General features: G+C 43.0%; 1 protein-coding gene across 3 annotated transcripts in view; it reads left to right on the top strand.

The window, feature by feature from the left end:
• RFX4 (regulatory factor X4) overlaps positions 1-26,606 on the top strand; it is a 131,494-nt gene that overhangs the window by 32,740 nt on the left and 72,148 nt on the right. For all 3 annotated transcript variants that reach the window (XM_020982427.2, XM_020982428.2, XM_020982429.2), the window contains exons 2-3: positions 6,147-6,233; positions 19,442-19,502. In XM_020982427.2, coding sequence (XP_020838086.1) covers positions 6,147-6,233; positions 19,442-19,502 — 148 coding nt within the window. The remainder of the gene's footprint in view (positions 1-6,146; positions 6,234-19,441; positions 19,503-26,606) is intronic.

Raw genomic sequence — 26,606 nt, forward strand, 5'->3', positions numbered from 1 at the left:
ATGAGGAACTTCCAGTGTGGACATTCTCTCCTTGTCTAGTTCTCTATAATTTCTATTCTGAGGGAGTAGCCTGGGGTTCTGAGAGGTTAAGGCCCAGGGTCAACTAATGGGGCTCAGAGACAAGACTCGAACCCAGGTCTTCTTGGCTGCAGGACCAGCTCTCTACTACACTCTAGTTGCTTTGTCATCATCTTCATCATACTTTTTACCATTATCATTATAATTATAATTAAGTAATTATTATAATCAATCTAGTAGAATGGGAAGCCCTTGGTGGGTTGGTTGTGTGGTCTTTGTTTTCCCAGCACATCACAGTGCCTGGTGCATAGTAGGGGCTTACCAAGCGTTTGTTGAGTTGAATTGCATCAGCACCTCTTCCAGACCAGAGCCTGGCCTTGAGAACGTGGCTTTTGTGTCCATGCTATATTTGGGGTATATTTGGACTATCACTTGGGTGAATAACCTAAAAGAAAATGTAGCATCATGGAACAAAGGGTTGGATCTGGAACTAGGCAAGCAAGGCTTGGAGTTGTGTTCTACCATGAATTATGGTGGAAACAATGCTGGCTCCAGAGTCAGAGGCCATGAGTTCAAATCTCACTGGTGTGACTGTAGCTAAGTTTGTAAAGTGAGAGGATTATAATAGATGGCTTTGGGGAGGGGGAGGTCTTCCAGCTTTTCAAAATGAGGCGGTGGGATGATCTCATCTCTAGAAGGTCCCTTCAGACAGCCCTAAGGGGGAGGAAACTTTGTACCAAAGAAGGGAAGTCACTCTTCCGACTCATGGAATCAAATACATACATGGGAGCCAGTGATTTCTGCCCTCCCACATCTAAATCCTGTGACACTCATAAGACCCCCATTTGACTCCTGGCTACACCACTGCCTAATTGTGTGACCTTAGACAAATCACTTTGTCTCTGGGCCTCAGTTTCCTTTCCTGTAATTCACACTTGTACCACTGATTTTGTAGAGTTATTGTGAGGATCAAATGGGATAACATAAAGTGTTTTGGAAACCTGGGGGGCTGGGGGGGAACCCACTAATTATTAAAGGACCTTGGAGTGTTTAGAGGCACTTTGAAGATTCCTTAAAGGAACTGGTGCTCAGAAAACAACTATAACTGGCTACACTGAGGAGAAACGGATCCTTTGTTCTGAGATCATTGGGCATGTTGGTAGATAGAGTGACCGACTATTTTCCATTTTCTAAATGTGACGTTTAGGAGACCAATAATATGGTTTTCAAGCACTCCAACTCTGGGAGGCAGATGCTATTTTTCTTCCTATTTTTTTGTTGAGTAGACTGAGGCGCAGAAAGGCTAAGTGGTTTGCTAGGCTTCCACAACTGATGTCTGAGACAGGATTCATACTCAGATCTCCCTGATTCCAAGTATAATACTGTAACCCAGGCAGACACGAGCTAGCTGTGCAATGTCTCTTTACAGCCTTTTCCCTTTAAAGCAGGAGTTCTTAACCATTTGAGTGTGTTTTGGCCATCTAGTGAATCCCCTGGACTTCTCAGAATCATGCCTCTAAATGCATAAAATAAAATGCATAGGATTACAAAGGAAACTAATTATATGAGAGTACAGTTAAGATTATATTTTTTAAAAAGTAAGTTCATGTACCCCAGATTAAGAACACCTACTTTAAAAGTAACAGATCTCTCTCAACTCTCCTCCTTGGCATCATCTGACCTTCCACTAAGTGAATAGGAAGGAGCTAAAAATGAGCTGCTCAATGGACCAAAACCAGGCAGAAATATACCCTTGGCATCTCACCATGGTGTTTGCTCGTCTTCCCATGTCTATAGAATAATGTCATCATTATTTTCCCTTCACTTTATTTAAGGTAAAATGTTTTGCAAGGATTCCTATCCCCATTTTTTCCCCTTTATCAGTAGAGGGCAGACTGGGAAAAAGTCTCTAATAGGCAGAAATAAATGCCAGCATTCTTGGCCAGATGACATTCCCTCATGTGGCCTCATAAAAGAGGTAAACACCACCTTATGTAGGTGTGTTTCTGTTTATTTTGTTGTTCACTTGTTTTAGTCATGTCCAACTCTTCATGACCTCATTGAGTGTTTTCTTGGAAAAGGTGCTGGAGAGGTTTGCCATTTCCTTCTCCAGCTCATTTTACAGATGAGGAAACTGAAACAAACAGGGTTAAGTGACTTATCCAGGGTCACACAGCTAGTAAGTATCCAAGGCCAGATTTGAACTCACAAAAATGAGACTTCCTGACTCCAGACCAGGTACTCTATCCACTGCACCAACCACCTGTCCTATTGATCAATCAATCTATCGGTATATCTATCTACATATATGTGTGTATATCCATACATTAATATGCATAAAATTTTGTAAGCAGATACCTTTGAGAAAGTATCTTTTATATAATATTCAATTTTGTAGAATATTTCTAAATTACCCTCAATTTTCCCTTTTCATATTAAAAATAATTATTGGTATCTTTTGTTTTATATAACCTTCATTTTCCAATATATCCTTTCCCCTTCTTCTGCCTAGAGAACTTTCTCTTGTAACATAGAATAAACAAAAAAGAGAGCAGAAAAAAAGCAGTTTGGTGAAAATGACCAACACATCACCTGAATCTGACAGCAATGTTCCATATTGGCTGCATCTGCTCATGTGGCATGATTTTCTTTGACAAGTCAATGCATCCATGATTTCTTGGGTGTGAGCTTGCTTAGACAGTGGGTTTATTGTCCGTGTAGGCAGCATTATGTACGGTACTTGGAATCAGGAAGATCAGTGTTCAAATCTCCCTTTAGTCACTTACCAGCTGCATAACCCAGGGCAAATCACTTAACCTCTCTGTGCCTCTGTTTCCTTATCTGTAGAATCAGCAGGTTAGACTCTAAGGCCTCTTCTAGCTCTGAAACTGTGATCCTGTGTTTTAAAATTTTTTTAAAACAATTTTTTAAACAAATGCCAAATAACATTTCCATATACATTATAGAGCAGGAAAAGATTTGTACATTAAACTGAGTCTCTATAATGCACGCTCTACTTGCCTCACTAACTATACACCATCTTCAAACATCTACTAACACTTAGTAGAGTTCCCTGTACCTATTGCCTGTCTAGTTTAATTGACCATTTTAGAATTAATGTAAGAACTGAGTTCATGCTTATAAGACCATCAACAATTCTCCTAATTTCTCTGAACCTCTGAACCATGGGGCTATGAGCTCCTGGAGAGTAGGGATTGGGTTTTTGGTGTGGTGGTTTTTTGTTTTTGTTTTTGTTTTTGGCCTCTCTTTGTATCCCCTAAATTGTATTTAGCAAAATAGTAAGTGCTTAATGAATGCTTTTTTACCTGACTCAGCATTCTCATCTGTAAGATGAGGGGAGTTAGACAAGATCACTTGTCAGGTCCCTTCCAGTTCTAAATCCATGAATCAATTATCATAATCCCCTTGCATTTTATAGTACAAAATAATAATAATAATAATAATAATAATAATAATAATAATAATATCATTTTCCTGCCTTTCTTCCCCCACCCATACTCCAAGGTTCACTAACAAAGGCTGGGTGAACACTTGTTGGGAGAGGTTGCAGAGGAGACTCTTGGTTTGGTCTAGGTTGGACCAGATGAACTTTGAGTTCCTTTTCAACTCTGATTCTGTGAGTCTATGAATTATATCCAACTCCACTAATTTTTTTTTTTTGGTATAAAGTAAATTTGTATTTTGTTGATCATTAAATCCTCCACACACATTTGAAAATGTTACTTTGTGTATGAAACACTGCAGATAGTATGTTTGCTTATTTGTTTATACCAAATTGTTTAACAAACTAGTGACTGGAATTTCATTTTGGCTTTTAAGGATTCAATTAAAATAACAAAGCATGGTGCCCATGCAAATTTAAAGACATCAGACACTTAGGACCCACATGTTGGGAGCCACTGGCATTAGCACTGGAGAGAGAACACACAAGTTCTTTTCCCAATGCAAAATGGTAGTTGACCACAAGGAAGGGCTAGGCCCAAATGTAAACTAAGATGGTGGCCTGAGGTTGTTTAACCTGAGATGCTTGGGCCAACTTCTCGAGTTAGATGAAGGATTACTTAAGAGATGATCTGTGTTGATAATTCTGTAATCAACATTCTCTTCCCTTTCATCTTCATCTATTAAAACCATTTACTAAAACCTTCAAAAATGCTTGTGGATTTCTGTCTTTCCTATGGTCCTTTCATTTGGTAATGCATATATTTGGCTTGGGTCTGATTAATGTCCACAAATGATTATCTTCTTTTATCTTCTCTTTGTGTGTGTATGCGTCTATTAGGTTGGACATTTACAGACTAGACTTATCTCCAAATATCAGACCATTAGTTAACAGGAGATGAACAGTTATTGGGTGAGGGATAAGTTTAATTAAAATTGTTTAGCAAAGAGGGCATGTGATACCTGTCCCAGTGCGCTATTTTGGACCAGTTTGTAATTGCCTAGTGCCCAGCACACAGTAGGCACTTAATAAATACTTGCTGATCAGTGGACTCAATTGGCTTGGGGTTACAAGTGTAAGTTACTCTAAGAATGTTCTCTATATAAAAAATCTGAGCCTATGAAACAGGTTAGCCACATTATTTTTCATTTCCAGTGGCACTTCTAGCATATACAATTCTGTATGCCTTACTATGTTTGACCTTGAGAAAATCCTATCACTTCCCCAATCTCAGTTTCCTCCCCTGTAAATTAGGGATAATAATTCTTGAATTGATTACTCTTACCCTACAAGGTCTGTTATGTTAACCAGTCAATTAACAAGTATCTACTGAGTACCTGCTTGGGCATCTAAGTGGTACAGTGGATACAGTACTGAGCCAGGAGGCAGGAAGACCTGAGTTCAAATCCAGCCTGAGGTACTCACTAGCTGTATGACCCTGGGCAAGTCACTTAACCTTGTTTGCCTCAGTTTCCTCATCTGTCAAATGAGCTAGAGAAGGAAATGGCAAACTACTACAGTATCTTTGCCAAGAAAACCTCAAATGGGGTCATGGAGAGTCAGATATGGCTGAACAACCATAATCACCTATGATGTGTTGTGTTGGGGATACAAATATGAAGAATGAAATGATCCCTAATTTCAAGGAGTTTACAGTCTTTGGGGGATAAAATGAACTGATAACTAACAGTAAATCTGTCTATAACTGTGAAGTGTTTCTTATGGAGCTGAAATACATGGAGTATTAGAAAGATGGTTTTCACAGGTATGTAGGAACATAACCCTGGAGCAGGAAGGGACGTTAGAATTCAATCCCCATATTTTACAGCTGAGGAAATTGAGGCACAGAAAGGCCAAGTGAGTTGCCCAGGCTAATGTAGTTGGTAAATGGCTGACATGAGATTTGAACCCAGGACTCTCTGGCTCCAAGGCAATGCTGTATCCACAATACCATACTTCTTTCTTAATGGTAGCTAAGTGGAGCAGTGGATAGACAGCTGGACTTAGAGTCAGGAAGACCTGAGTTCAAATTCTGCCTCTGACACTGACTAGCTGTGTGACCCTGGATGAGTCACTTAGCCTCGGTTTCCTCACCTGTAAAATTGGGATAATAATAGCACCTACCTCACAGGGTTATTGGGAGGGCCAAATGAAATAATAATTGTAAAGGTGCCTGGCACATAGTAAGTGCTGTATGCATGTTACCTATTATTATTATTATTATTATTATTATTATTATTATTATTATTAAGGTCTGAGGACCTCTCCAAAAACAACAATAACAACAGAAAAACAAAAATTTCCCCAAATGCATATTAAATTTGGAATAAATGGGTTGTCTTATTGGGTTTACAGTCAAAAGCTCTGGAGGTCAAAACCTGATTCTGCCTTTGGCCACTTTTGTGACCGTGGTCTAGTCACTGACCTCTCTGGGTCTTATTCAGCTGCTTTAAAACTGAGGGGGTTGGGCCGGGTGGCCTCTGGGGCCCCTTCCCCCTCTGAATCTATAATGAGAGCAACATAATTTCATCTTGGTTAAGTTTCAAGAGAAGACAATGGTGAAGTTCGTGGGGTTTTTTTTTAACATAATGAAATAATTAATTGAATTTACAAGGTTCCTATTTCCCCACAAATGCTAACAAAGCATTTTTTTAAAATTTTTCAGAGAGCTGGATTGAAAGATGTCTCAGTGAAAGTGAAAACAAGCGCTATTCCAGCCACACGTCTTTGGGGAATGTTTCTAATGATGAAAGTAAGTACCCAGAATTCCTGGGCCCAATTTGGTTTCACATGGCAGAGCCCAACAGCCCAATTGAAGAGCAGCATTTCTTCCAGATATTTCTGGGATGGGCTTCAGAACCCAGGGGAAACTTCATCTGAGCCCTCCTTTGATGTCATGTTGTCTTATGGGCAAGTTAGAAAACCTTTAAGGAAAGGTCCAGTGATAACTGTAGATGTTTCCCGAGGACCAGCCTAGGTTGACCAAAGGGAGATTGCATTTTTCATTCACAGTAACCCATGAAGACACTTTACTAAATCACAGAGAGGCTGTGATCCCATGGACAAAACCACAAATCGTTGAAGTAATATAGAAGGGACACCTCCCCTGGCAAAAGAAGATATTCAAAGAGGTGATTAGAACCCCTGCTGTCTTATTAGCTCAACTGGAACCCTGGCATCACACTTTCACCATAGAATGAAATGCCATATTAAGGTTTGGTTGCTTTGGACCTAAGGGGACTTAGTGTTTGAGTACTTAAAGGTCTTAGCCAAAGGATGGTCTCACTTCCAGGGTGGTCCCAATGTCATGATTTACAAGGACAACATTTCAGAGCTGTAGACAAGATAAAGCAGAAATAATCAGTAGAAGGAAGTCACTAGACGTCCATCATGCATTAGTCTAGGGGATTGGGAAAGGCTTCCTGTTGTTGGGATTTTACCTAGGACTTGAAAGAATCCAGGAAAGCCAGGAGGCAGAGATGAGGGGGAGGGCATTCTGGGCATGGGGCAGAGCCAGGAAAAATGCTCAGAGGTGGGAGATCAAGTGCATTATTTGAAGAATAGCCAGGAGGCCCGGGTCATTGCATGGAAGAGTAGGGTAGGAGTGTGTAAGGTGTAAGAAAACTAGAAAGTAAGGTGTAAGAAAACTAAAAAAACTAGGTGTCAGAAAGAAAGAAAACTAGGAGGGGGCCAGCTTGGGAAGGGCTTTAAAAGCCAAACAGAGAGTTTTATATTTGGTCCTGGAAGTGATAAGGAGCCACTGGTGTTGATTGAAGGAGAAGTGACATGGTCAGACCTGCATTTTAGGAAGATTATTTTGATAGCTGAGTGGAGGATGAGATGGAGCAGGGAGAGGCTTGAGGTAGAGGGACCAACCAGCAGGCTACTGCAGTAGTCCAGGGGTGAGGTTATGCCAGGGTGGTGGTCATATCAGGAGGAGAGAAGGAGGCATATGAGAGAGATGTGGGAGATGTTGGGAGCATAGAACCCTCTGGACCTAGCAACCAACTGGATTTGGGAGGGGAGACAAATTGAGAGGTTGGGAATGAGCTTGAGGCCTGGGGAAGATGGCAGCCCTCGTGATGGAAATAGGGAAATTGGGAAGAGGGGAGAGTTTTGGGGGAAAGATAACGAGCTCAATTTCAGAGACGATGCGTTTAAGATGTCTCCGGGATGTCTAGTTTGAGATGTCCAGTAGACCGTTGGAGATGGAAGCCTGGAAATCAGCAGAGAACGTGGGCTGGTTAAGTAGCTCTGAGAATCATCAGCACCGAGATGGTAACTGAATTCCTGGGAGCCAATGACATCATGCGGGTGGGCTACTTCACCTCTCTGGTATGTCTGATGATGGCTGATTACAAAACTGGCAACAGATGCATTCCAATGGGTACTTTTATTATTATTTTTTTTAAAGTGGTGGAGAAATCTTTTAGTCTGTATCCCCAGGGAAAGGAAATACACAGAGCAAATTACAAAAGGTGGTTATGGGACAGCTAGGTGGTGAAGTGAATAGAGCACTGGCCCTGGAGTCAGGAGGACCTGAGTTCAAATCTGGCCTCAGACACTAGACATTTACTAGCTGTGTGACCCTGGGCAAGTTACTTAACCCCATTGCCTAGCAAAAAACAAAAAAACAAAAGCAAAAGATGGTTGTAATGCTACGCAGCAGGCATTTAACAACAATGCTTGTTGCCTTGACTCAAAGACAGAGATGCAGGACAATAGCAGCCTGATGAGGCCCCTTGAATTTTCCCTTTCCCCTTGGTTCTTAAGGTGGATTCCCTGTAGAAGAGAGGCAGCTGGATGCAGCTGCAGTAAACTTGGGGTCGCAGGATCTGAATTCTCATCTTGTCTCTGCTCATTAACGTCTCTGTTACCTTGGGCAAATGCTTACTCTTTTTCCATCTCAGTTCCCACATCTCTTAGACTAATTAGGCGGCCTCTGAGGTCCTTCTAACCCTGAGCTATGGCCCCAAGCGACATTTCCAGAATACTTTAACATTTGCCAAAGTGTTTTCTGTAGATTATTTCATTCAAACCTCATGGTCTTGTGAAGGGTGATATCACAGTTATCATTATCTTCATTTTACAGATAAAGCACCCAAGACTTAGACAAGCTGTAGGATCATTTCGCATGTAAGGAGGCTGAGGCCCAGGGCCAAACAGATAGTAAGTGACAGAGTCAGGATTTGAACCCAGGCCTCCCTGACTCCAGGTCCAACAGTCCAGCCCCCTGTGCCGCATTGCTTCCTCATAGATAGAGATATGGAGGGCCTACGCACTGAAGATATAGCCAGGAAATGAGTCTTGGGGATCATTTAGTCCAACACCCTCATTTTACAGTTGAGTAAACTGAGGCCCAGGAGAGGAAGAGACTTGTCCAAGGTCACACAGGCAGTAAGTAGAAGAGCCAAGTTTCTATCTCGGGTCCTCTGAGTCCCAGACCTGGGTTCTTTCAGCCCACCATGCTGCCTCTTCTAGGGGATTCCATGTTTTATGAGATTCTTTAATAAGCTGGAATGGGAAAAGTGGAATGTGACATGAAGGGGTTGTACTGAATGATGTCTGAGGTCCCTATCGGCTCTAGGGCTGTGATTCTGTGATCCCTCCTGTCAGCTAGGTGATGCTGCTGGACAGAGCCTGGGACCTGAGTTTAAATCCAGCCTCAGATACTGACCCTGTGTGACCCTGGGCAAGTCACTTACCCTCTGTCTGCTTCAGTATCGTCATGGGGATAATAACAGCAACTCCCTCCCAGGGTTGTTGTGAGGATCAAAGGAGATACTAATTGTAAAGCACTTAGCACAGTGCCCGGCACACAGTAAGTTCTATGGAAATATTAGCTGCTATGACTATAATTATTATTATCTTAAAAGGAGGGGGGTGTATTAGGTGGTCTCTGAAGTCCCTTCCAGCTCCAACTCTGTGATCCTGTAAACAACAGGATAGGTAATGAAGAAGACAGACAGACTGGCCAGGGAGTGATAATAGTGGATGGGGGCTGGAGAGGCCTGAGTTCTGTACTAGCTGTGTCACCCAGGGTGAGTCTCTTAGCCTTGGTTTGCCTCAGTTTCCCCATCTGTAATATGGGGATACCTTGCAGGTTGTGAGGTCCAAATGAGATAATGGTTAAAAACACTTAGCACAGTACATGGCACATGGTCAGTGTTATGTAGTCTTATTTATTATTATTATTACTACTACTAATTCAGATTTATATATTCAATATACAAACACTTGTCAAATGCTTACTAGGTGCCAGCCACTGAGCTAAGTGCTGGGGATATAATGAAAAAAGAGAACCAGTCCTTGACATCAGGGAGCTTGCATTTTATTGTCACTAATTTTTTTAAATTCTGAACTTAATAAACACCCAAATAAAGTGAGCATTTCCATATATAAAGTAGAACAGAGAAAGAGGACATGTATGAAACTGGGAATCTCTTGTTATGTACAGCTTACTTTTCCTTTTAAATTTATAATAACTTCAAGGTGTAACTCTCAACTGTGTCCTCAGGAGCTCACATTCTAACAAGGGAGTCTTCAGGAGAGAGAGAGAGAGAAGAGAGAGAGAGAGAGAGAGAGAGAGAGAGAGAAGAGAGAGAGAGAGAGAGAGAATGTATATAAAGTAACCTGAGCGTAGAGAAAGCACTAGCCGCTGAGGAGACCCAGGAAAGACCTTCTCCTGAAGGTGATGCTTAAACTGTCTTGAAGGAAACCAGGAATTATGAGAGATGGAGAGGTGAGGAGAAAGAGCATTCTGGGCCTGGGGGATAGCCAGTACAAAAGTATAGAGGCTGGGGATGGGGGATCATGTGTGGAGGTCAGCATGAAGGCCAGTATGGCCGGACAACAGAGGGGGTTGGGGTCTGCTAAGGAAAATGTTAGAGCACGCAGTGAGTGCTTTCCCTATGATAGCATGGGGGGGGTAGTTAGTCTGTTTTTTCCCTATTTTACAAAAGAGGAAACTGAGCCTTTGGATGGGACCTCAGAGGTCATCTAGTCTAATTTTTACATGGACTACAGTCCCTTTTATAATAGCCATGGCAAGCAGTCATGGAGCTGTGACCTGAAGACCTCTGGTGATGGGGAACTCACTACCTCCCAATATAGCTCCTTCCATCAATGCTGATGGCCATGCCTTCACACTTCATGAATTGTTCTGACCCAAAAAAAATGTTATCACTTTCCGGTGATGAAACTTGTCAATAAATGGAGGAAACAACATTGAATCCCTGACAACAGACTATAAAATAAGGATTATGATCCATGCCCTGCCCAGGGCAGGATCAGGGAAGATCTAGTAGCCCACTTTGGCTGTAATGTAAAATATATGAAGGGGAGTCATTTTTGGTACATGGCTGGGCAGGAAGCCAGTCTTTTGTGGCTGGCCTTAAATGCCAGGTATATTTTATTCTGGAGACAATAGGGAGCCATTCGTTGTTTTAGAGTGGGATAAAGATATGGGCAGATCAATAGCTTGGAAAGGTGTTTGTTGTTTCAGCAGCTGTCTGAAATGTGGATTAGAGACTGGAGACCCAAGAGTCTGTGAGACCAGTTAGTAGGCTATGACAATAGTCTGGATGAAAAGTGGCTGTACATATGATGAGCTAGGATGATGGCAATGAGTCTGAGTAGAGAAAATGGCATGGATGAAGAAGTGATGGGGTAGAAATAATGGGCTTTGCTGCCTGTTTGGCCGTCTCGAGTCTGCTCAAGGAAAGTCATGGAGTTGGACAAGAGGAACTCTGGTCTCTTCTAGCTGTGGTCCTGTTTGTTGTCCCAGCTTGGGTGAGATTTCCCACCAGACTAGAATGCAGTCTAATGTAGAGTAAGGAGATCATTGCAAAGGACAAGAGGAAAGGAGGACGGAATCATAATAGGGAGAGGAGGCATGGAGAGGGGCCACAAAAGGAGGAAGAGTGAGCCCCTCAAATCAAAGATGGGGAAGGGCTGGTTTTTTGTAACAGTAGTTTTTAGAAAAAAAATATCTGGTGATCTCAGTGAGACACAAGGTCACACTCACCCAGTTGTCAGTGTGCTGTAAAGAGAGAAACATGATTCCGGGCTGCATAAGTGGGAATGCACCATGTAGGGAGTGATCAGCTGCTCCTGGTCTGTGCAGTGTTAACCCACCTTTTTTCTCTTTTTTTTCATTAATTTATTTTGATTTATCAACAGTCACTTCCATATGCTTTTGAGTTTAAAATTTTTCTGCCCCTTCCTCCCCACCTCCCTCCCCAAAACTGTGCACAATCTGATATAGGCTATACATTTACATTCCTATTAATCGTATTTTCACATTAGTGAAGTTGTAAGTAAAAATTAAACCAATAGGAGGAGCCATCATAAAGAGGAAACAAAACTCAACAGAAGAGAAAAAAAAAGATAGCGATTCAACTTTCACAGTTATGATTATTATCTGTGTCTTTTTCTCCATCCTTTTCCCCCCATTTATGCTTTTCTTTCTCCTCTCTCCCTTCCCCCCCCCACCAGTACTTTGCTTTTGACCACCACCTCCTTCAGTCTCTCCTCCCTTCTATTTTCCCCCTTCCCTTCTTCCCCTTTGCCCCCACTGCTTCTTCCCTCCCTTCCATCGCCCCTCCCTTTTCTTTCCCCTTTTCCCTCCTACTGCCCATAGGGCAAGTTAGATTTCCATACCTAACTGATTATGTTATTCCCTTCTTGAGCCAAATCTGATGACAGCAGGGTTCAAACAGTGCTCACCCCCCTCCCTTCTTTCCCTCTGCTGTAATAGGATTTTCTGTCTTTTCCTGTAATGTAATTTACCCTTGTCTGCCTCCTCCTTTCTCAGTACATTTTCTAAGATCAGACTAATCTACTTACTTGGATCCATTTAACCCACTTGATTATTTTTTTTATCATTACATCAAAATCAACTAATATCCACCCCCTTTATGTATACTCCTTTAACATGGTGTAATAACAATACAGTTCTCAAGAGTTGCAAGTGTCATCTTCCCTTGTAGGGATGTAAACAGTCCGCCCTTATTAACAACATTTTGTATCTTTCTGTCCCATTTACCTTTTTATGTCTTTCTTGAATCTTGTACTTGAAGATCAAATTTTTTGTTGAGCTCTGGTCTTTTTATGAGGAAGGTTTGGAAGTCCTGTATTTCATTGAATATCCATCTTCTCCCTTGAAAAATCATGCTCATTTTTGCAGGGTAGTTGATCCTTGGCTGCAATCCAAGCTCCTTTGCCTTATGGAATATCATGTTCCATGCCCTGCAGTCTTTTAATGTAGAAGCTGCAAGGTCCTGTGTAATCCTGACTGTGGTTCCATGATATTTAAATTGTTTCTTTCTGGCTGCTTGCAGCACCTTCTCTTTCATCTGGTAATTTTGGAATTTTGCTATTATATTCCTTGGTGTTGTCAATTTGGGATCTCTTTCAGGTGGTGAGCGGTGTATTCTTTCTATGGTTATTTTACCTTCTGGTTCTAGGACTTCAGGGCAGTTTTCCTTTATGATTTCCTGAAAGATACTGTCCAGGCTCTTTTTTTCATCATGATTTTCAGGTAGTCCAATGATTTTTAAATTGTCTCTCCTGGATCGATTTTCCAGGTTGGTTATTTTACCGATGAGGTATTTTAAGTTTTCATTCATTTTTTCATTTTTTTGTTTCTGTTTGACTGATTCTTCTCTCATAGAGTCATTAGTTTCCATTTGTCCAATTCTAGTTTTAACAGATTGTTTTCTTCTGTTAGTTTTTGTACTTCCTTCTTCAATTGGCCAATTGTATTTTTAAGGGATTTGTTTTCTTCAGTGTACTTTTTTTCCAATTGGCCAATTGTATTTTTTAAGGACTCTTCTACCTCTCTTTAGACTTTTAAAATCCTTCTTGAGCTCTTCTAAGAAGGCTTTTTGGGCTTCAGACCAGTTCATATTCCCTTTTGATGTTGCAGATGTGGTTTGTTGACAATGTTGTCCTCTTCAGAATTTCTGTCTTGATCTTCACTCTTCTCATAATATGAATCTATGGTACGTTTCTTTTTACTCATGGTTTCTTTATTCCCTGGCCTTTAAAGAGATTGAGCTCTCCTGCTGGGGAACAGAGGGCACTGACCCAAGCTTCTTGTGTTGGGAGCCTAGGTCTTGGTCACTGGCTTTGTGTGCTGGGGCCTCTTATGTTGGCAATTGGAGGCTGTAAGGTTTTGGCAGCTTACCTCGTGTTGGGCTGGAATCAGCAAGGCTGGAACTTTCAGGCAATTCTAGGTTGCCTGCTTTTCCTTTCCTTTAGCTTTCTTCAGCTCCTTTTAGATGGGTGCTGCAGGGTGTTTATCTGCCTGGGGCCCCTTGCAATGCTGCCTCCCTCGTTTCTGCTAATGCACTGGGAGATTCCTTTGTGGTAGAGTGCTGAGGCACCTGGTGATTTTCTGAGCTGGTTTCCACCAGTTCCCCACCCTCACTGAGGCATTCAGAGGCCCAGGTGTTGGTGTTTGCCTGCTCTACCACCTGGGCTTCAGGATTTCCTCCTGGTTGACAGTTGGAGGTTCTGACAGCTTACGTGGTGTTGGGCTGGAATCAGCAAGGCATGGACTTTAGGAAGACTTTAGATTGCTTTCTTCAGCTCTTTTCAGATGAATGCTGTAGGGTACTTATCCGTCTGGGGCCTTTTGTAGTGCTGCTTCCCTTATTTTTGCTGAGGCACTGGGAGACCCATTTGCTGGGCTGCTGCACTGCTGCTCCCCATCTTTCTTCTAGTTCAGGTGTTCCAGGGTTTTTTTCTGGGGTGATATTTTCTGTGTTTTCAGAGGTTGATAGGGGAGGGTGAAGCAACTACCTTTTTACTCTGCCATCTTGGCTCTCGGAAGCGGAAGTCAGTGTTAACCCATCTTTGAGCTTTGGTTCACTCTCAACAACAGACTTAGCCCTTCTTTCGCCTTCCTAGGATCATAGCGGGAAAGTTGTAAACGACCTTATAGATCATCTAGTCTAATTCCTGTCTCTTTAGATAACAGAAGAAACCAAGGTACAGAGATATTAAACAGCTTGTCCAGTGTGCCTCAGGTTATCATGACAGGCCAGGAATCTGGACACAGGCTGTCTGATTGCAAAGCCTGAGTTCTTCCAGGACACTGAGCCAATTCTTCCTTTCCCTCACCCACCCAAAGCCCCTTTTATTGTCTAGCACCTGTTGTGAGCCTCATCTCATTCTGGGTTTTTGGCTTTCCTGACACCATTTTTATAGGGCCTTTCCACCTCATCCATCTGTCCTCAGTCACTGCCCCTTATCTCCACCTCTTCTATGTCTTTTTAGTTGGATGGTGGATGATAGGTAGTGGATAGTGGAAGGTGGATGGTAAAAGATGGAATGTAGAAAGTTTTAAGATAGAAGGCAGATGGTGGATTGTAGAAGGTAAAAGGTAAAAGGTGGAAGGTGGAAGGTGGAAGGTGGAAGATGACAGAAGATGGAAGGTAGAAAGTGTAAGAAAGAAGGTGGATGATGGATGGTAGATGGTCGGAGGTGGATAGTGGAAGTAATCCAAGGTTACTTTGGAACAGCATAAACAGAGACGTGAAAAAGGTTGAGAATTTGAGAGCAAAGGAGAGTATAAAGTTGAATTGGTTCACTGTAGCCATAGGGTCCAAAATGGTAGTCCAGATCCCTAGACCCACCAAACCCAGTCTTTGCCCAAACTTCTCTAATACCGTTGAGGACTCTACCATCCTTCCAGTCATTCAAAGTTGTATCTTTAGTGTCATCTTCAACTCCTCACCTCCCACCAGCCCAATCGGTTGACAAAGTTTTTTGTTTCTTCCTCCAAAGCATCTCTTGCATCCGTTTCCTTCTCTCCACTCACACCTAGTTCCAGTTCAGTACCCCATCACCTCTTGCCTAGACTATTACTTATGCATTGCTCTCCCTGCCTCCAGTCTCTCCGTTTCCCAGTTCCCCACACAGCTGCCAAAGTGATTTTTCTAAAGCCTGGGTCTGGCCATGTCATTCCTCTGCTCAGGAAACTCCAGTGGCTCCTACTGACTCTAGGATGAAGTATTATGTCATCTGTATCTCATCCTTCTTTAATTTTTGTGTGTGCAAGCTTCATAATATACAAAGTTATGAGTATGGCATACATGTAGATGATTTAAAAATAAATATGCATGTGTTAGACTGCACGTACAAACATTTTGTGTTGAGAGGGTTGTACAATCAAAACAGTTTGGCAACCAGTGTAGGTCAAGATTATGAAGACAGAAAAGTGAGGCCCAAGCAGGGAGATGGCCTGGGAAAACAGGAAGGGGTAAGAGGAAGTACAGAGAGGTCATGAGGAGGGTGAGGAATAGGGTTAGAAGGATCAAGGCCGAGGGATAGAAGGAAGGACAAGAGTTTGGGGCCTGAGAGGGGAATGTCAGAGTCCCAGCTTATGGAAAAGCAGAAGAGTTACAAGTGATGGGCTCAAAGATACCACCATCTTTGTGTGTGGGAGGGGTGGAGTTCAGTTATAGTCACTGATGTGCCTGAAAGACCAAACTTTTTGAGGAGCCGTCGGTGTGTATATCGAAGTTCCCAGGTATGGGGACCAAGGCTTGTGAGGGAAAGGATGGCTGTGAGCTGGGTGCTGGATTCCTGAGAGAGGAGAGGGAGTGAACTAGGGGTGGGGAGGTTATGGCAACTAAGATTTGGATTGGGTAGTAGATCTGAGTGGAGAGAGTTCAAAGAAGAAAAGCTTGCTGAGTGATGGAGGCATGTTGAGGATCTACAGGTGGGGGAGAAGGCCAAGTTGCAGACCCGCTCCTCCTTCTGGAGCAGCGTCCAGGAGCACAGTCGGTACTGGGGGGGCAGGGATGCAGGGTCTTTGGGGATGGGGGTGAGAGCCAGGTGTCCATGATTGTGAGGAGGTGAAGGGAGGCTGAAGGGAAGAGGTCTAATAGGAAGGGCTGTTTGTTCAGAGGGCACAATGAAACAGGAGAGAGTAGACCTGATAGGGTTGGGGCAGATGGGAGATGGGAATGTTTTGCCCAGGTAGCTGACCTCAGTTTTCTCATCTGTGAAATGAGAGGGTTGGACTAGAGCTGGGTGGGGCAATAGATAGAGTGCCAGGCCTAGAGTCAGGAAGACCTGAGTTTAAATCCAGCCTCAGATGCTTACTAACTGTGTGACCCTGGACTAGGAGAAGAGGAGGTAGGAGTTTACTAGCCACAGGCAGATTGTCAGTTCCTTCCCAGCAAGCCATGACAGCCCTGCCCTGAGATTTGATTTTTCTTATCTTCCTCAGGGTATTGAAAAAGATGGCAAACTGAGTCTTGAAGTAAAATCAAGAACTCCAAGATGTAGAAGTGAGCGGGGGGAGAGTGTTCCAGGCATTGGAAACAGCCAAGGCAAAGGTTGGGGGAGGGGGGAGGGGGGGAGATGGAGTAGCAGGTGTGAAGGTCAGCAACAAGGCCAATGTGTAATAAGATTGGAGAGTTAAAAAATGGCCACGCTGTGAGGAACTTTAAAGTGCTTTCTTTGTAGGTGAAAGAATTGTTTTTGCTCAGTCACGTCTGGCTCTTTGTGACCCCATTTGGGATTCTCTTGGCAAAGAGACTAGAGTGGTTTGCCATTTCCCTCTCCAACTCATTTTACAGATGAGGAAACTGAGGCAAACAGGGTGATGTGACTTGCCCAGGGTCACACAGTTAGGAAGTGTCTGAGGCTGGATTTGAACTCAGGTCTTCCTGACTTGAGGTGCAGTGCTCTATCCAATGCACCACCTAGCTGCCCACGGAGTCAGGAAGACAGGTTTAAATTGCACCTAGGCCATTTACTAGCTATATGACCCTCAGCAAGTCGTTTAATCTTTCCAGACTTGAGTTTTCTCATCATAAAACAAGAGGGTTGAATTCGAGGACCTATGAGGTCCCTTCTGGCTCTAAATCTCTAAATGTTACTTCTCTGTGCCTCAGTTTCCTCATCTCTAAAATGAGAGGGCTGGACAGGACAGTCTGTGAGGTTCCTCCCAACTCTTTTATTAATTTATTTTGATTTATTGACAATCACTTCCATAAGCTTTTGAGTTTTAAATTCTTCTCTCCCTCCCCAAGATGGCACACATCTGATATAGGTTCCTTTCAACTCTTAAAGCCAATGAACAACCGGTACATCCCAAGCACAGCTGGTCTGTGCCAAGGCCCCAGGCTAGGAGCAGCGTCTCCTCTCTTAGAATCTGGGTGGGGCATCAGGGCACAACAAGGCCAATAATAAATGTGCCACCAGGTCCTCTGGTCCTGCAGGGATCTGGGCCTTCAGAGAAGGGAGAGCTCCCCCACGTGACAGAGGAAGGAAGGGGGACTGGAGTGGACCTTGGAGGAAGGAGAAAAGTGACAGAAACAGAAAGGAAAGAGAGGCCAGCTGGGAAAAGGACCCTGTGAGGGTGGCATTGAGGGGGGAGGTCCCTAGTTTGGAGTCAGAGGTTCTGAGTTAGAATCCTTGCTGTGCTATTCACTAGCTATGGAACCATGCATAAGTCACCGCATTCCTCTTGCCTCAGCTTTCTCATCTGTAAAATGTGAGGGTTGGACTACAGCTAGGTGGTGCAGTGGATAGAGCGCTGGGCCTGGAGTCAGGACTTAAAATCTAGCCTTAGACACTTATTAGCTGTGTGACCCTGGGCAAGTCACTTCCCCAGTTTCCTCATCCGTAAAATGGGCTGGAGAAAGAAGTAGCAAACCGCTCCAGTATCTCTGCCAACAAAACCCCAAATGGGGCCACGGAGAGTCAGACTGAAATGAGTGAACAAGTCAAGGTGCCTGAGATCTGTGATCCGTTGACCTTACAGGATACTTTGCTAATCCATAGCCCACTCTGACCCATTGGTGGAGGGGGCTCCTACACTGGTGCTCCTGCCTATAGTTATATATTCCACATTCAGACAAAGCAAGTAAATAAAGAGGAGAGAGCAGGGCTCCACTGAGGCCAGGCATTCCCTTTCTCAAAGAGCCATTGCGGGGCTGTTACATAGGATGGAGTCTGTGTGTCAGGTTGGATACTGGCCCAGAATCAGTGCCTCCTGCTTTAGGCCCCCTGGCTAGACACTCCTGATCATCCCGCGAATGTGAGTTATGGTTGTCATTATGAATGATAAATCAGGTAACTTATGTGAAAAGCCTTAAGAGTATTTGTATAGAAAATGGTAAGCTCTTAGCTGGGCTGGAGAACTGCAATGTCTTGTGAAATTCTGTTTGAAGACAGGGACGAATTAGTAGTATCTTGTTAGTCAGTCAATAAACATTTATTAAGTACCTACTATGTGCTAAGCACTCTGCTAAGTGCTGGAGATACAAAAAGAGGCAAAAGTCAGCCCCTGCCCTCAAGAAGCTTACCATCTAATGGTTAAGCACCCCTGGACTAGAGCAAATAAAAGTTTTAGGCGCTTTCCTTTCTAATGATCTCTTATCAATAATCAATAGTCAGGAAGCATTTATTAAGTACCTACTGTGTGCCAGACACTGTGCTGAGGCTAGGATACCAAAAAAAGGCAAAAGTTAGCCCCTGCCCTCAAGAAGCTCACAATCTAATCTTGTTCGCCGGCTGGGTAGAAGACTCCCCCAGAGGTCCACGGTTATGGCCTTGTGAGCTGCTCTCTGCCGCTGTTTAATTTAGTTTCCCTAGTATGTCCGATGATCATAGGGTCATAGGTCTAGAGGTGAAGGGGATCTTGGAGGCCTCTTAGCCTAACCTTGTCCCTTCACAGATGAAGAGACCTTGGCCCAGAGAGGCTGTGACTTGCCCAAGGTCACACAGCTACTAAGAGGCAGAATCCAGGATTCAAACCCAGGTGCTCTTCACTTCCACTTCAGCCTTCTGCCCACTGCACCAGGGATATGAAGTGTCTGTGGCAGGCTTCTAATTGTGGATGGGAGACCAAACAGGCAGGCACACATGATTCCAACAAAGAGTCAAGACCCTTTGCCTTTTCCCACTGAATCTAATTCCTTCCCTTTCCTTTCACAGATGAGGAGAAAGAAAATAACCGAGCGTCCAAACCCCATTCGACGCCTGCCACCCTGCAGTGGTAAGTCTCTCCCTAGAAAAGCCTTGATAAAGCCCCAATAATGTGTTCCTACTTCGTGCCCATGGAGCTGACTGAGCCAATTCTACTGGTGTTGAAATGAAGAGAGACAATGGGCTTTTAAATCATACGTTTTAAATTTGAAAAAATCATTTTAACCTTTTAAATTAATACTTTACAAATCTTCAGGTGCTATATGAATGTGGGTTATGATTGGTATTGTTAATGATAATCAGGTAACTTTATCATGAGCATTTGTGTGGAAAATGCTAAACTCTTAGCCGGGCTGGAGAATTGCAGCATCTTGTGACATCCATCATCGGCATATTTCTCAGTATCAAAATAGGAAAATGGACTGAAGTGGTAGGTAACCCATAGCTGTATTTCCACACTTCATTTCATTGTTACTGATATTCTGATAGTGTTTTTGCTTACATACCATCCCTGATGCCAGGGATGGATTCTCCCTAATCAACTCCCCCATCTCTAGCTTTTGAAATTCCTCCCTTCTTTCGCAGATGTTGGGCAAGTCACAACCTCTCTGAGCCAACCTCATCTGTAAAAGGAAGAGGTTGAACTCATTGACCCCTATGGTTTGTTCCTGCCATCTCTAATCGTATGTGTGATAGAAAGAAAGAGAGAGATATGGATGGATAGACAGATAAATAGATAGATAGTTGGATGGATGTATGGATGGATAGATGAATGGATGGGTGGATGGATGGGTGAATAGATGGATAGGTAGACCCCAATTTTGCTGTTTACTGTCTGTGTCAGGGTTAGAGGTTACTAGATTAGGGTTAGGAGGGGTTACTTTAGGGTTAGTCTGTCCTCATTGTTTCTGGTTTTTGTCATTTTTCTGTAGCAGACTTGACCCTGTCCCATCCTTTGCATTTAGCTAAACACTCCCTATTGGGGGCAGACCATTAGAAGATGCTTCTCTAGAGAAGACCTGCTAGGAGTTGGGATTCCTAATGATGCAAAGAATGGGCATATTCATTTTTATTAGCACATGCCTCTTATGGAGCAAAGGCTTTAGAGCTGCAAGGGATCTTAGAGGCTATCTGATCCAGCCACTTCACTGGACAGAGGAAGACACCAAGGCTTCAAAGAGGGGGAGTGAGTTGCCTGCACAGTATTTTGTAGAGATGAGGTTCAAACTTGGATCTCTTGACTTTCAGTTTAGTGTCCTCTCCTTGCACCAATGCTGGTGAAAAGGACCTGGGGAAATTACCTGGTCCAGCTCCATGATTTGATGGAGACACAAATGATGGGAGTGGAGTGAGGACGATCATGGGTTGCTGTGTGAGCCTGGGCAAATTCCCTTTTTGTGCTCCAGGGAAACTCTCTCCCACTAGGAATTTGTTAGCAGATACTGACCTGTATCTGAGGAAGGGATTTTCCTTACTAGGAATTCCCAATCTGGCCCCTCCACCCCAACCCCCCAACCCCAAATGATATGTGTATGCCAACTGGTTCAGGCCGTTCTTTGCTTATGACTTCCTCATTGGATTGGGGGGGCAGAGTCTGCATCTAGGACTCTCTGGGCTACCTAGAGTGTTCTGGACGGGGTTCATGAATCATTCACCATGGTTTCTTGTGTACTTATGGGAGAGTAATCAAAGTAAGCCTACAACATAAGACAAGGGATAGGACTTAATAATGAGAACTCACCTTTCTTTAGCCCTGAGGAGTCTACAAAGCACTTTCCTCTTGTCCATGGGAGATAATGGGGAATCAGTGTCTCCATGTGAGAAGTGACCCTGATGTTCTGAGATGGTAAATGCCATGCTTGGTTGCCCAGCTACTAAGTTAGGGCTGGGATTTGAACTCAGATCCCCCTAGCTCCAAGTCTAGCACTTTTTCTCTTGCACAGATTATCTCAAGGGATGGGTGGAAGAATGTTATCAAATACTGCTGTGTGAAGAATTTAATTTATTTAAGAGTTGCCTCCATGATGCCTATTTCTTATTTTCCTTGGTAGAATGGGAACTCCTTGAGGGCAGGAATTTTTGTTTGTATCTTTGTATACCCAATACCTGGCATACAGTAGGAGCTTAATAAATGTTTATTGATTGAATCACCTTTTGGAACAATATAGTCTGAGAGCCACTGGCTTCATATTGGTGAGCTCTTCCAATGTCCATCCCTTGGGGGTGGGAATTCTGTTTCTCCTGCCCACCCGTCCTCCCTTTTCTCTACACCATTTGCATCATTCCCTTTTCCCCCAAGACTCCTTCTATGTAAGGAACAAATAATATGCCAGCCAGAAAGCCTATGATAATTGGACCACGTGGTTTTCCGTGAAGAAAACAGGCAAATATTGTAAAAATGCCTTCTGCCCGATACTTTCCGGCTTCCTCCGGCACAAGGGTTAGTAAATCCCAACACTCTTGGGGATGCTCAGTGCTGCTGGAATCCTGCTCACACAATGGCCTCTATTCAGGGAGAAAATTTAGAAATGGAAACGTCGGATCACTCAGGCCTCCTCCGTGCCAGTCCATCAAGGAAGGCCTTCCTCCCCCTGCTCTCGCCATCCCCCGCACACATCTCCTGGCATTTCCGTGTTGTGTTAGATCCATTGTGTCCTGTCAAATCGGAGACATTTTCCTTTTCAGCTGTTTACAGAGTGTGGGATGGCCTTCTCAAAAAGAGGGAAGGAAAGATTAAATGGTCATTCATTGTCTCTCATTTGAGTTTTCTTTCTTTCTTTTTTTTTAAATTAAGCCCCTGGGCAATTTGTCTGATTTTTTTTTCAAATTCCAAAGTCAGAAATTCACAAGCCCAATTTAGGTTCCTCTTTGTAATGTTCATGAGGCCATAATGATTCAGGAAGAAGACTGGGCTTGGCATCTTTTCTATGAAACATAGATTTTCTAGAAAGACGCTGCTCCTGGACCCTCTCTGCTTGGTAAAGTCAGCAAGTGTAAGTTTATTCCCACTTATAATTCAACACTCTATTCAAAAGTGACATAATATAGCCTTTTATGGAATCCTAGACCCACAAACTCTTAGATCTGAAATGACCTTGTAGAATAGGAATCCCTTCTATTCTTAATGAGTAGTCATCCAATCTTTGCTTGAAGACCTCCAGTGACAGAGAACTCATTACCTTCTAAAGCATCCCATTCCATTTTGGTACATCTCTTAGGTTTAGCCAAAACCTGTCTCCACCATTTTTACTCTTTGACTCCTAATTCGGACCTCCAGGCCCAAGAAGAACAATCCTACTCCCTCTTTGCCATAGCAGCTTTTCAAATGTCTAAGTAAAATTATCATGTCCTTTCTATGTATTCCCTTCTCCAAGCCTCCTTTAACTTAGCCATGGTATCCAATCTTTTAACTAACTTGGCTGCCCTCTTAAGGACACCCTCTAGTTTTTTGATGTCCTTCCTAAAATATGGTGGGAGAACTGAAAACGATGCTTCAGCTCATGTATAAATAATACACTTGACACATTACATCTTTGCCTTAAACCAATCATTGATAAAGATGTTGAACAAAACTAAAGACAGATCCCTGGTGCACTTTATTGGAGATTTTCTCCAACTTTCATGAATCTGTTATGTATTCCTGTTTGATTTGGGCATTCAACCAGCTAAATAATCTGCTTAAGCTTACCTTCATCTCTCATGCCCTGTAATGTGAAGACATAAAGCCATGGCAGTCCAAAGTGGGAGTCAACACACTTTTAAACTTTTGTTTCAGTGAGTGGGCAAACCAATACCCATAAATCATTAAAGGCATAAAATAAAAGGGCAAGAGGAAACAGAAGAGGGGATGACGAGAAATAAAAGAAGAAAGAAGGAGAGACAGATGTTGTTGTTTATCCTTTGTTCTCAAAGAGAACCATGACAGCAGAAAGGTGATGCCATGACTTTCAAGTGACTTGTATTTAAGTGAGGGAGGGCTGTCTAGGAGAGCAAGGAAGGAGGGACAAGAGAACTAGACAGGAGAAGGGTAGAGACAGGACAGAAATGAGAAAAGAGGGGCATGGAATGGACTAGTGGGCTAGTATGTCATGTAGTTAGTCAGTGAACATATATTAAGCACCTAATATGTGCCGGGCACTGTGTAAAGAGCTGGGAATACGAAGAACGGCAAAGACAGTCTCTGTCCTCAAGGAGCTTACAATCTGCATTGAAGACAACAAATAAAAGTGGAGAATGGAGGCATGGGCACAGACAGAGGTGGAAGAAGATACCAGGATTAGTGAGGACAGGCATGATGGGGAAGTACCCAGGAGTGCAGCTGGGTAGAAAAGGAAGAGATGGCACCCTCCTCCAATGGGGGTTCTGTGAGGAGAGCTCTCTGCCCTCCAATCAGAGGGGGAGAGGGACCACAGGGGCAGAAGGTATGAAGGAAAGTGATCTTGCAGGATGAGAAGGTTCCTGGGGCATGATGGAGAGGCCCAGAGGATGGCACCAGGGCCATAGTGTGGCTTGCCCCCTTTTCTTAGCTCTCATACTGAAGCACTACCCGCAGCCCAGACCTTATTGACCTTCAGATGCAGCAAATCTAGTCTAGTTCCTGTAAATGAAAGGGAAAGGTCAGACCTGCACTGCACATCAATTTAACTGATGACAGGCTGAGTGTTGAGGGGGCAGATTATGTTACTCAGTGTTTACGTCAGACTCAAGTCATTAGGAGGATGAAAACAACTGGTGTTCTCCTCCAAAGTCCATCCTCCACACTACTGACAGATGAACCTTCCTAGAGCACAGTTCTTACTTTGTATTCCCCTGCCCCCAAACCATCCACCAAATCAAGTCCAAACTCAGGCCTTTGTCCGGGATGCTGTGGACGTTACTTATGCTTAGGGAAGGGCTGGATTACTTACCTCAGAGGGCCTTTCTGAAATTCTGGCGTGCTGTCCCCTGCTCTTCTCTAATTGTTTACATGTGTGTGCTTGCCTGTCCTGTCTTCTCAATTCAGTTGTAAGATACTTGAGGGCAGGGGCCATGTGATATACTGAAACTATGGAAAATAAAGGCTTAGGTTCTTACAACCACCAAAACCTGTACTATTTCATTAAAAATTACTGAAAATGTACTTTTCTGCATGCAGTTATCTATAACAGAACATTAATTCTGATAACATGCACTTTTCCTGATACATTAACCCATAAATAAAATAACCCTTAAAATGCAGTACACAAAATAAAATTAGTTAACATGCAATATATTTTTCTCATTAGTGATTCCCTAGAATTCTATGACCTTTTGTCAATTAAAAAAATTGATTTGGGGCAGCTAGGTGGCGCAGTGGATAGAGCTACGGCCTTGGAGTCAGGAGGACCTGAGTTCAAATTCCGCCTCAGAAACGTGACACATTAGCTGTGTGACCCTGGGCGAGTCACTTAACCCCAATTACCTCACCAAAAAAGCAAAAAGAAAATTATTTCAGACAATATTCACTTTTTGTATCACATGAAATCTACAGTACCATATATGCTGTTCAGCAAATAAAATCCTTAAAACTAAAACATTTTATAGAATACCAGGCCCTGGAGACAGGAAGACCTGAGTTCAAATCTGGATTCAGCTATGTGACCCTAGGCAAGTCACTTAACCCCAATTGCCTCACCACAAAAAAAAAAAACCTAAAATATTTTTTAACCTGAATCTTACCTGTGTCAAATGGTGGTGTTAGAGCATTGTATGCAATAAATGCATGGGGTGTTCTTCACTCTACAATGATGGGGTGAAGGAGATCAGTGAAGCACCTGGTAGGATACCAGCCTCTCCACAAACTTGCCTATCTCTTCCTTACATTTTTTTCTCCACTGAGCATAGCAGCCAATGTGCATGGTTGTCAACATGAAAGTGCAAATGAAGTTACTGATAAAATCATGTGAATGCATGAAGTCATAAAAGTTAAATGCATGAATATTGAAAATTGACTGGCTCATTGAACTGCATTCTTAGCTATGCAGTGTTATCCACTAGTAAGTGCTATCCGTTAATAAATAATAATATTTGATGCAATCCCTGCCCTCATGGAGCTAATTTTCTAACTCTAGGGATATATGAAGAGTTGTGTAAAGATTTAAGGACATACAATCAATCTTTGTACTTCTATCCCAAGCACCTAGCCCAGAGCCTAGAATATAGCAGGTGCCTAATAAATGCTTGACTGATCTTCTACCTATGCTGACTCAGCTATCTCCAAAACCAGTTTTTCCTAAATTTTCCATTGGTTTTAGGTTTTTCTAAAGCCTTAAATAGTGATTCAGATTCAGATGTGTTTTATGAAGTCCTGTTCATTTTTCTTTTGCTAAAAAATGTCTGAGCCAGATAAATCTGTAAAGAGATGAATAACAGAAACTTTTAAAAACTGGCGTAAGGCCTCCTATTTCTGGCCATTTGGGGGACGTCTGGTTTCGTTGGCATGGGGAAGCTCCCTCCAGTTATATAGATCTGGTACTTATTTTGTCACTTAGAATTTTAGAGAATTGCCTAAAATGTAAGCTCCCTGAGGCCAAGGACTGCTTCATTTGCACATCCTAGTAGACAGACCACTTACTCTGAGAGGCGAGTGACTTGCTCAGGGTCACACAGACAGTAGGCATCAGGTCTTTTGGGATGTGAGGACAATTTTCTATCTACAATACCAGACTACTTCTTACTACAAGATTATTGTTTCCATTTTGCAGATAAGGAAACTAAGGATCAAGAGGTTAAGTAACTTGGCCAGAACACAGCCAGCATATGTCAGAGTCAAGACCCGAACCCAGGCCTATTGCCTTTAAGGCTAGGGGTTTCACCTCCACTACATCATATTGCCTTTCATCCTCTCTTAAAGTTTATAAGAAGCTTCCCTTGCGCCAGACCCCTGAAGTAACTAGGACACATATTACCTCCATTTATAGGAAAAAACAAAACAAAACCTGGCTTACAGGAGTTGGTCTGAACCAGAATTTGAACCCAGGTTTTCTCCCTGTGCAGAACATTTTCCATTATCCCACTAAATATGTACTTAAGTGCATTCAGGAAAGCTCAGGTTTAAGATTAAAACGAGGACAAAGCACTCTCAATATTATGACTTTTTTTATTGCAAATATTGGTGTAGACAACTCTAGACCGTTACGGTCTGTACCTTCAGTGA

Source organism: Phascolarctos cinereus, unplaced genomic scaffold (genome assembly GCF_003287225.1).
Source record: "Phascolarctos cinereus isolate Bilbo 61053 unplaced genomic scaffold, phaCin_HiC Scaffold_1;HRSCAF=81, whole genome shotgun sequence".
Taxonomy (NCBI): Eukaryota; Metazoa; Chordata; class Mammalia; order Diprotodontia; family Phascolarctidae; genus Phascolarctos; species Phascolarctos cinereus.